At 36.4% G+C, this 10,194-nt stretch overlaps 3 protein-coding genes across 10 annotated transcripts in view; all 3 read right to left on the bottom strand.

Annotated features, from left to right (window-relative positions):
* Nucleotides 1-439: 439 nt before the first annotated feature.
* Nucleotides 440-1,397, bottom strand: LOC111481246 (abscisic acid receptor PYL2). Its single transcript, XM_023126648.1, has 2 exons — nucleotides 1,144-1,397; nucleotides 440-944 (listed from the first exon to the last, which is right to left on the bottom strand). Exons 1-2 carry the CDS (start codon nucleotides 1,367-1,369, stop codon nucleotides 601-603), a joined length of 570 nt encoding a protein of 189 aa, XP_022982416.1. The 5' UTR covers nucleotides 1,370-1,397; the 3' UTR covers nucleotides 440-600.
* Nucleotides 1,398-1,454: 57 nt separating this feature from the next.
* On the bottom strand, nucleotides 1,455-7,812 carry LOC111481226 (histone deacetylase 2). Of its 3 annotated transcripts, XM_023126616.1 has the most exons (15): nucleotides 7,494-7,812; nucleotides 7,341-7,396; nucleotides 6,903-7,020; nucleotides 6,598-6,660; nucleotides 6,242-6,310; nucleotides 5,995-6,161; nucleotides 5,822-5,886; nucleotides 5,697-5,743; nucleotides 5,482-5,526; nucleotides 5,349-5,399; nucleotides 5,041-5,127; nucleotides 4,837-4,924; nucleotides 3,777-3,884; nucleotides 2,174-2,204; nucleotides 1,455-1,787 (listed from the first exon to the last, which is right to left on the bottom strand). In XM_023126616.1, the coding sequence occupies exons 1-13, from the start codon at nucleotides 7,572-7,574 to the stop codon at nucleotides 3,784-3,786; spliced, it is 1,038 nt and encodes a 345-aa protein (XP_022982384.1). In that variant the 5' UTR covers nucleotides 7,575-7,812; the 3' UTR covers nucleotides 1,455-1,787; nucleotides 2,174-2,204; nucleotides 3,777-3,783. The 3 variants fall into 3 exon arrangements, 2 of the variants coding, with proteins under 2 accessions (XP_022982384.1, XP_022982385.1); XR_002718002.1 differs by lacking the exon at nucleotides 1,455-1,787 and having other exon boundaries at nucleotides 1,857-2,204; nucleotides 4,853-4,924; XM_023126617.1 differs by lacking the exons at nucleotides 1,455-1,787; nucleotides 2,174-2,204 and having other exon boundaries at nucleotides 3,543-3,884; nucleotides 4,853-4,924.
* A 178-nt stretch (nucleotides 7,813-7,990) lies between these two features.
* LOC111481240 (protein REVERSION-TO-ETHYLENE SENSITIVITY1) overlaps nucleotides 7,991-10,194 on the bottom strand; it is a 3,092-nt gene continuing 888 nt past the window's right edge. Inside the window, exons 2-4 of one of the 6 annotated variants that reach the window (XM_023126638.1) lie at nucleotides 9,362-9,452; nucleotides 8,869-9,273; nucleotides 8,132-8,554 (exon numbers count right to left, since the gene is read on the bottom strand). In XM_023126638.1, coding sequence (XP_022982406.1) covers nucleotides 8,132-8,554; nucleotides 8,869-9,177 — 732 coding nt within the window. In that variant the 5' untranslated portion in view covers nucleotides 9,178-9,273; nucleotides 9,362-9,452. Of the gene's footprint in view, nucleotides 8,555-8,868; nucleotides 9,466-10,194 lie in introns of those variants that run through there. The other 5 variants (XM_023126639.1, XM_023126641.1, XM_023126637.1 and 2 more) reach the window with 5 other exon arrangements.

The following is a 10,194-nucleotide window of genomic DNA, read 5'->3' as shown; positions in this document are numbered from 1 at the left end:
AAAAAAAAAAAAAAAAAAAAAAAAAAAAAAAAAAAAAAAAAAAAAAAAATCAATAATGGAGCTATGATGATGTTCAAATCACTCAATTGCATGTGAAAAGCATCTTTAGTACATTGCTTTGGCCCATATGGAACATTTAATTCATCTATCAATTTATCATAATTTTTTTTATATAAATTTATCCCAACTACATTTACTTTAATTTATTTCGCTTTTAATTTAAGTTAATTAATTAATACAGCATTTTATTTAAATCATTTCCAATATAAAATAAATAAAAAAACAAGGAAAAACAATAAACCATTAAAATGAAAATTATGATCATAGGATTGTCTACAAAATTCACATTATCATAGTAAAAACCATGACATTAAAGTCGATTACTTTAAGGTTTTCCATCTAATATTTATTGATAATACATAAATTAAGACATAATATTTGTCCAATATATAATCAGAATCATATTAATTATCTCTTTTCCCAACTAATCCAATAAATTAAATTAGAACAAGCGAAAAATCACCTTCAACTTGCAAAAAAAAACATACCGACCTACCACTAATCTACGCCGGCAGGGTCCCCGGCGCAGTCGCCGCCGCCCTATTCATGTCCATGCAGAGAGGCGATGGCAGCCCCAGCAAGTTTTTGAAGATTCAACTTAATGACAGTGTCGACAAACATTTTGGTGTCCTCGCCGGTGTTCCCCTCCGGTATGTCGACGATGTAAGACTCCAAAACCACGGTGTAAATTTTGCCGTCTTTGTTGAACTCGTTCACCGACGTCACTGATCGGTAATTGTTCAGCCGGTGCTCACCTCCGACCACCCTGAAGCTCAAAATATGCTTCTCCTCGTCCAAAATCTCTAGCCTCTCCGTGCTGGTGGACGCCGGCAGGCCGGAGACCACCGTCACCTCTCTGATACTGCCGACCCCGCCGTCGCCAGCTGTTTAACAAAGATAGATGATACCCATTTAAAAATGGCCCAATAGTGAAATTTTTTAAATTTATCAAAAAGTTCAAATATTATAAATAAACCCTTAAAAAATCCCCTTGAATAATTTAATATACTAAACCCAATCTAATTTTAAAAAATTTGTAAGCAATAATATATAAAAATTTAAGTTTTCGAGTTGAATGGTGACCTGACATATTGCAGCTTTTGACGAAGTGTTTGTACTTCTGAGGATTATCGAAGCTCCGAACGAAGGGCCACACGGCGTGGAGAGGAGCGTCGATGCGTTGGGTAATAAGGGAAGTGGTTGTGTTGGGAGAAGCCTCAAATTTGTGGTAACTTTGAATGAGAGGTTCAAGTTCTTGAAATTCCTCTGCCTCTAAGCCCTGCAACGGCGACGTTTTCTCCATTGCCATTACAAACCATATGAAGTTTACATGTATTTCTCTATTATATAGTCTTCTCTTTCTGTAAGGAAGAGACTGCAATTTGAGACAAAGCTCAAGGAAAATGGATTCATCTCTCTTTATATAAATATATATGATGGGCTCTCAACCCAAGTTTTCTTTTTGACATCCATGCCCTTGGGATTTCCAATTATTCTAATTATACAAAAGGGTTAAATCGTAATTTAGTATCTAAAAAGTTATTCAACTTTTGGAAAAAAAAAAAAAATACCCGAACATTCAATTTTGTGTTTAATAAACGTTTAAATCTTTGAGGTAGCAGCAGCTACAACACAAAAACTCATTAGTGGGCTTTGACCGACACTGTTATTTATCTATCAAATACTCATATACAGTTCATTCCATTTTGCTGCAACAGCTACCTGTCCTGTGGGGGATAAAAAAAAAGGTCACACTTTCGGCAGATTATAAATTCTAAACCTCATAAAAGTTCCCATTTTTCAATGCCCAGAGGGCATTTGGATAAAAAGGTAAGATTTTGTATATAGTCTGGAACTATGAAATATAGCCTAAATTCATCAATGTTACTCATCCCTAACAGAAGCTCAAACACTTGCAGATAAAAATATACTCTATAAACCTATACAGCTGTGTGGATTCAGACTTTTCAGACTCAAATTGCATAATGCATAAGAGAGAGAGAGAGAGAGAGGGCTAAAATGTAAATGTGGCAGTGGCAAACGTTGGAAAGGCAAAAAAGGTGGAGATTCGTGGATCATGTGAAATGTATAACAAACTCCTGCGTGATCTTACCTCCTCTTTGCGGGATTTCTCACACTTTAACCTGAAAAAAGAAAAAAGAAAAGAGAAGGATAGAAAGAATATCAATAAAATCTAGGGTGTAAAATGGGTTAATAGTGAGAGGGTATTAATAAAGTTGGGTGTTTGATATGATAAAGCGTAGTGATAAGGGGTCATCCTCATCCAGTACTTGGTTAGTTGTATCAATGCAGAGCTTGAGAAAAAGAAAAAGAAGATAAGAAAGAGTGGTGTGTGACAGCCTTAAACATGCTCTGCAATCCAGAAATTTCTGGTTCAGCCTCCTTTCTTCTGTTTCTCTGAAACACAGGCTCCGAAGCCTGTTTACTTTGACCAAAGCTTTGTTTCTTATTCTAACATATCTCATTCTCCTCTTAAGTTTTACAATTCTGGAGGAAACCAAAGAGTGAGGAAAAGAGATTGAGTTGGTGGGAGTTCAGAAGAGGCATGGGAGGGAAGGTCTAAAGTGAAGGGGCTTATAATGACTGTCTTCTCTGCCTCCAATCAAACTCAATGCCACTCATCCTACCAGGACTTCGTGTCGCACTGCCCTGGATTCCACCCCAGCCTAACCTGTTTCCAGCTCTAACACACTGATTTCCTTGAATTTCGTTACCTACTTCTCAAAAGGATATCTAGCCCTCACCGCTAATACATTTTTTCCATCTTGACTCATCCTATAAGACTGTCAAAACCCTTGTTTCCTATCTCGAGTCTGGTCTTGCAGGTAAGAAGATTCATAAAATCTCAATGCTAAGTTTGAACTCATTTTCTTAGTCCATTTATTTTATTTACAAGCCGTTGCCCCACAAGACCCACTCAGGGTGGCTAGAAACTAAAAGCTTCTATCTAGGTACCAACTAGTAGTCATAAAAATACAGATAATAGAATTTAGATGTTCATCAATTTAACAAAGTTTATATCCAGACACTCAGATGCCAGGATGATATTTATATCCAGACACTCAGAGAACTTAGAACAAGTTCACTCACATCCAAAAAACTTGAGTGCTCACTAGAAGTGTACATGATAGTATTAAAAGAAAATCATAAAACTAAGGTTCACGGACCAACTTACACGTACTTTGACTATTCTCACGGTGAAGGATATTAAATCTTGTCCAAGTGACAACAATAGCTTGAACCCATTCTCCCTAAACTCTTTATTATTTATACGAACCTTTTTGGGCACTAAGGTTTAATGGTTAGGTTCAATATTACATTATAACGATTTGATTATTCAATTTCCATGGGTTCGATCAATGACCTCAGATGGTCAAGAGTTCTACAAAGGCAGACTTTAATATCGACTTATATTTTCCCCAATGTCGGGTCAAAGAGAGCTAAAAAGAACAGTGCAGCAGTTATTGGATTCTTGAACAGTCAGGTTTGTTTTTGCTCTTGTACTTACAATCATTCCTGAGTAATTACCAAAGTATAAGCTAATCTAATGCGTCTCCGACATGGGAGGACATGCATATAGTACCGAACAAAGTTCTGCTCCAACTTTGTACATTTTCATACAAGACATGAGATCACAGAAAAGCCATGCCAAATGGTTCATGATGCTAAATAAAACAGGAAACAAAATAGCTCACTTGATGACTACATTCTGCCTGGAGTGCTTCCTGTATCGATTAAATTTTGCTTCGAGAGATTTTCGATTGAATCAGCAATGACTTTAGCACTAGATTTCATGTAACCGCCTGAAAAATGGAAATTAAAAATCGTCTGTCAATAAACATTACCTCAAGAAGCTACAATGAAGTTAAACAAAAAAAAGCGTCAGCACATACATTTCATCTGCATTAGCACAGTAATCTAGTTTGTCATTGCTAGGCATCTTTTTCTATATTTTATTTATTTTACACCAACAACATTATATCTATACCACACATTAGGCAAACCCCAGAGTTCTCTTATTCTTTTAAGTTTTTCCTTGAGGATAGAATAAATATCTTATTAAATACATATGAGAAAAGTGCTGCACAATTGGGATCTTTAGATATGAAGGAAAAAAGACATCTCATGCATGTCCTCATCAAATAAGAAAGAAAAATAGAGAAAATGAGCAACAAGATAAAATGTCAAAATTTTGATAGGAATAAAAAATCGATTTTAAGTTAGAAGTAGAGAAAATGAGATGTTTTCTCAAATAAGATAAAAGTCGATCCATCAAAAAATGATACGAAATGGCGAAAGTAAGCTCCATTATTTCAGCAATTTCGTATTATACCACAATGTTTTCTAATTCCAATCATAAGGTTCCGAGGACAATTTCTAATCTTTACAGATTTACCAAGACTTTTTCCTATTGACAAGAACTCATCTTCTTTGAGAACAATTTTCTCATTATCAAGGTAAATGTTTCATACTACCAAGAAATATTCCATCGTTGAGAAGAAAATAATCTCAGACAATAAATGTTATATCCAATACCCATACTCTTAGTCATTTAAATCTCACAAATTACGATGTAGGTAATGCACAAAATGATATAAAAAATTTACTTTATTGTTGAGGGACAAACATAACTTGCAATAGAAGAATAGAAGACGAATGAAAATGAGAAAGATGTAAAGAGCTGTTCAAGGAGATAATCTGAAAACTTGTCATAATTATGTAAATTCGTGACAAGTTCACGCAAGGGAAAAGGACCTGATGTTAGCATTACAATGGGAATTCTCCTCGCACGAGCAAATCTGAAAACCTTCTCATCTCTCCTAGCTATTCCATCAGCACTAATCTGCAAATTAGTGTATATAAGTCAACAAGACAACCGGCTAATTTTTTTTTACTAGGATCAATGATCAAGAAAGAAGAACCAACTTCTTGCAGAATAAACTTGTGGGGCACAGTTACCTTCAACAAACCCAGAGGATCTCCATCTAGAATATCAGTCCCAGCATTGTAAACAATTAATTCTGGATCATAGGAAGTGGAAGCAACCTAACATTAACATGATGAAAATTAGCAACCACTTGACAACAAATTAAGTAGCACATTCACCAACACCAAGTGTTATAGACCCAGATGAAGAGTGCTAGGAGATGATTCAATTGCATGAAACTTGAAAGCCTAAAAATAAAGGCTAAAACAGAAGATTCAATATTTTGACACAATGAGTAAAATCTAATTAAATTTTAAAAAATGAATTGAAGAAAAGCTACCTCAAGTGCTTCTTCCAATTTCTTCAAGTATTCACTTGTTGTGGTCCCACTCTACATGAGAAATTGTACCCATGAAACATGCAGGCAAGAAGAGAAACAAACAACGCCTATTTCCATAACATGCATTACTTACAACGACTTCAACTTTCTGATTAATGCATCGCCTAGCCTCGTAATCCTGACATGTACACACATACACAGAGAGAGAGAGAGAGTCAACCAAAACTTTTATGCTCGAGTAAAATGGTAATAGAGAATTTGGAAATGAGATGGAAATAGAAAATTGAGTTGCCTTAACAGCACTAAAAAGAACTAACACGAGGGCAAACACAAAACAGTGTAACTTACAAATGGATATATTTCTGGATTGAACATATCAAGAATATATACTCGGCCTGCAAGTACAGAAAAAACCATTAGCATTTAAAAAGAGAGCAAATTAAAAGCTATTGCTGGAAAATAAATTGCCATACTATCATGGGAAAAATCCTTTTCATGGCCATTTCCTTGATGGGCATCAAGATCAATAATCATTACACTGCAATCGTCACGTATCACAAGGATAAGGGTTAATTATTACTAGTAATTGCTATGCACAAAACTCAACACTATACGAGTTCCTTTAGGTCATCATGGTGCAGTTTACCTTGATATATTTAGCTGAACAAAGGCGTAGTGTATACACAGAGTAATATCTGCATACATACAAAATCCCCCTCCTTGTTCTGCTGAACAATGGTGAAAACCACCTCCTACATTGATAGCCCATCCTCTCCCCTTTGCTACTTTTGCAGCTAATATACTCCCTCCAACCTGCAGCAGCATACAACAATTACAACCCATTTTAAGTTTAACATGGAAAAGGGTAGAGGAAAAGAGTTCCAAAAATTCACCTGGTTACGAAATGGACGTTCAACTTTCTCCTTGACAATACAATGAGGAAACAACGCAACAGGAGGGACCTACATTGAGAATTTCAGATCAGTCTAAATTGCACGACTACAACTAGAATCTGAGAAAGGAAAACTAATTCAACTCAACGCATATACAATCTCTTACAAAAAGGCAACTTTGTCTTAAAGTCTAAGAACATACGTCTACGACCCATACCATACGACGAAAATCCCACTTCCAAGAAGAAATGAATGACTCACTACATCACAGCCAATGACATTTAACAAATCCAAAATATCACACAAGGGCAACAAGAGAAACTCACAGAGCAAGAAGATATGATACGATACAATACCTCAATAATCTTGGCAACGTTTAAACTGTTCTTCAAACTATTCAGGTACGATTCAGTATGTACCTGATCAAATATTACCAGTGAGAATATGCTTCATTGTTGAATTTCTAAAGTTCGTGAATGAGTTAGTTTAATCTTCCTACGTGAATAATAATTACCAAGATAGACTTCTTCAATGAATAAGTAATAACAACACTGGTTAGTGATTTATAATTTGAGAATTCATGGAAAAAGAGAGAGAGAGAGAGGAAGGCAGCGCTAACGTTTCAAACTACTCATTGCAAAGAAGGAATTTGGAAACGTACCACAAGAAGATCGTTCATTTTAGCTTCCAAAGGCTCGATGATTTGATCTTTCCTTATTACTCCAGCGGCAACAAGGAATTGGCATACGCGACCCCATTTCTTCGAATCAAATGGATGCCTACAGACAGGATTTCCCAGTAAAAACTTACCAGCTAAAAAAAAGAGAAAAAAGAAAAAAGAAAAGAAGAGATTTCAAGGAAGGCAACTAAAATCAAATGACGTAAATTACTAAAATGGGTTTATTAGAGGAATTGAAAATTAAGGCATTCCCGGCATGTTCAACAGCACCCAATTCACTACGCATGATAGAGAACCATAAGCAAAGCAGAAAACAGAAGAACAAGCAAAAGATATCTATCAATCAAACATCATCTTCAATGAATTTAAAACAATCAGAACAAAAAAAAATTACAAAACAATTGATCACCAGTCACTTACAACTTTTCTATTCCAAGAAATGAGATGTTGTACGATGAAGAATATATCACCGGAACCTGTTTTCACCAAAATCCAGAAAATACAGATGGGTACAGGCGAAACCTGGAATCAGCTTATACGAGAACGGGGATTAACCAATATTTCCTCCAGTACCTTTGAAGAAGGAACGTCAAAATACAGCTTGCTGGAGAGAATCCGATCCCTTCGAACAGTTTCCGCATCGTTCGACGACATGATTCGAGTGAAGAAAGTGGAACAGCAGAAAATGGGGCCAGAGAAGGGCCGAGAGCGCACGATTATGGCCACAATTGAAAACAAGTAAACGGTCAACTACACAAATTCGTGAGACGGTGAATTCGACTGACTCGGTATTGATAACTTGGATGCTCGAAGTATGGAATCGGATAGGGGAATTTACGAGGCCGAGTCGGCTGATTACGGTGCCCAATGGCTCCAAGGGATCATTCTTAAATCTTTGTCTTACACAATTTGCCACATATTTGTTGGATAAGATGGTCGAGTTATTGCAAAAATATTAAATTGACAAACTTTTTTTTTTCTTTTTTTTTTTTTGGGATAAGACCAGATTTTGGACTTCTAAATTAATTTTATTTCCGTTGGAACAGATCTTACAGCTAAAATTTCACGAATTCATCAACATAGTATGTTTCCATTCATTATATGAACAATGTTGCTTTAAGTACAACGTTGAAAAATATGAACAAACATTCTATCAAACTTGCAAGCAAGAATGGGGCGAGCCATTCTGAACATCCTATGATCCACCAAATCTAGCATTCCAACAAGCTTTTTATACAGTAAGTACCCATAATAAACCAACCAACCAACAGGAGAGAAAGCAAAGACAGACCAATCAAGAAGGGCCACCCAACCATGGCAATGCCCATGCAGACCACCAGTACAAAGGGAAGGAATGATCTTACAATTGACATGCCATCAACCCAATGCCCTTTCCACAGAATTAGAGCTGCTACATTTATCATGTTCCAACTCATCGATCCATCGTAACATGCGCGGTTCAGACAATTCGCGACAAAGGAATGGCAGTTACATGTGAAAAGGTTGTAGGATTTATGCTCGAGATAGCGCTTACTTGATTGTAGGCCATCATCCCAGGTAATGGCTGTTCCAAATTGTGAATGCTGGTAGCCCTGCTTACATTTATGCGCAGCTAAGCTTGTTGGGAAGCAACACTACAAAAAATAAGGTTCCATACACTGTTAGGGATCCATTGGTAACTTTTACACGGTTTACAAAGAAAATAAATAGTGTAGGAGAGAACATGATGGGCATCTTTGAAACAATATGGCATTGCACCCAAGGGAGACAGCTAACGAGGAAGCAGTAAAAAGCGCATTCTCTAAGTGAACAATATTCCTGGTTGGTCCATCACAATTTTCATTGAAGTTGCTAAGTGAAATTTATGCACTTCAATCAGCTTGCATTCTAGTCAGGAAACAGGAATCTAATTTCGTCAAATATTTGTGTAAACTAACTATGGACTTACTTTTTCTCTGTCAAGTTGAAGGTATCTTGCAACAGGGCCAAATGCAAAATCATTGGTATTCACAAAATTTGATCCTGCGAAATCCAATATGACTCCATCCTCCCTGCAAATCCCAACATGGCCAATGAAGGGTGCCAACCAAGAGACAACGGGAAGAGGGGTCCAAACCAAACAGCATGGGAACTTTGCTTGGACTGGATCGATTGCATCTAGAGGCCATAACTCATGTTTTATGCTCTTCGTAGAACTGACTAGTTCAACATTATAAACCGCTTGCGGCATCATTTTAGAGTACTCTCCAGGTACCATTTAGCTTTGTTAATAATTGGAACAGACGCATCACTGTGTCAAACCACACTCTGGGAGAGAATGAATTTGCTCCAGCTAACAGAAACAACCCCCAGACTTTCTCAAAAGGATGAACAAACAATGGGATTTAAAGGCAAGAAAAAATCAAGTTTAAGTAAATATTTCAAATTTTCAAGAACATTACAATCAGCAATCTGCATCCAATGTGCAATGCAATCAACCTTCCATCAAGTCTCTTTTTCGTTCAAAAAACTACAACTGTATCAAAAGAAACACTGCAAAAAACAACCAAGCAACCAAGAAAATCAAGAAAAGTTCTGATACAAATATTTCAGTTCGAAATTCCGTGGCTGATCAAATAAAAAAATTTCACAAATAAATCGATCAGGTAAAAAATCTACGCTCAAATTATCCTTTACCAATTGCAAACCACCAACCATTGAAAGATCCACAACATTTTTTATTTTCTAACCTCGAGCTAACTTCATTTTAGATGACAAATAAACAAGACCACAAACAAAGGCACAGCTAGAACTTTTTCCGACATTTCCTTCCACAATTTCTTTATGTAACCATGCTCTCAAGTTCACACCCCACTGATCTATGGAAAAACACGTGTGACTCAATCCTATGATACAATTATACAACTTCCCCATCTGTTAAACACAAAATTTCTGGATCTAAGGATGGTTCGTCGTAAGTTTATGAAGTCGAAATCCTAATTCATTCTCGGTCAGTAACAAAAGACTAGTCAATTATCGAATTTGATCCTTAGCCCATTAAATTAAATCATCGATAAGATATTATTTACAATCCAAATTATTCCCATCTGAATCATCTCATGCCCCTGGATCAAAGATTTTTCATAAACACTACCCAGCATTCTAGAGTAGAGATCGAAATCCACGAATTAAAATCGGAGGGCAATACCGGTCACGTGATTCAACGGATTAAAACAAATCCCCAAGTAATTATCTCCACTTCTTCTGTTATATATATAGAAAAGGCCATCCCCCC

The sequence above is a fragment of the Cucurbita maxima genome, unplaced genomic scaffold (genome assembly GCF_002738345.1).
Source record: "Cucurbita maxima cultivar Rimu unplaced genomic scaffold, Cmax_1.0 Cma_Scf00006, whole genome shotgun sequence".
Classification (NCBI taxonomy): domain Eukaryota; kingdom Viridiplantae; phylum Streptophyta; class Magnoliopsida; order Cucurbitales; family Cucurbitaceae; genus Cucurbita; species Cucurbita maxima.
This window is presented reverse-complemented; position numbering and strand designations above follow the sequence as displayed.

Excerpts from the sequence above, each read along its gene's own strand:
- LOC111481246 (XM_023126648.1), bottom strand. The coding sequence starts at position 1,369 with ATGGCAATGGAGAAAACGTCGCCGTTGCAGGGCTTAGAGGCAGAGGAA. Across the intron at positions 945-1,143 it reads CAAAAGCTGCAATATGTCAG|CTGGCGACGGCGGGGTCGGC; the intron begins GTCACCATTCAA and ends TTTGTTAAACAG.
- LOC111481226 (XM_023126616.1), bottom strand. The coding sequence starts at position 7,574 with ATGTCGTCGAACGATGCGGAAACTGTTCGAAGGGATCGGATTCTCTCC. Across the intron at positions 7,397-7,493 it reads TTGACGTTCCTTCTTCAAAG|GTTCCGGTGATATATTCTTC; the intron begins GTACTGGAGGAA and ends TGGTGAAAACAG. Across the intron at positions 5,400-5,481 it reads ATCAGAAAGTTGAAGTCGTT|AGTGGGACCACAACAAGTGA; the intron begins GTAAGTAATGCA and ends TTTCTCATGTAG.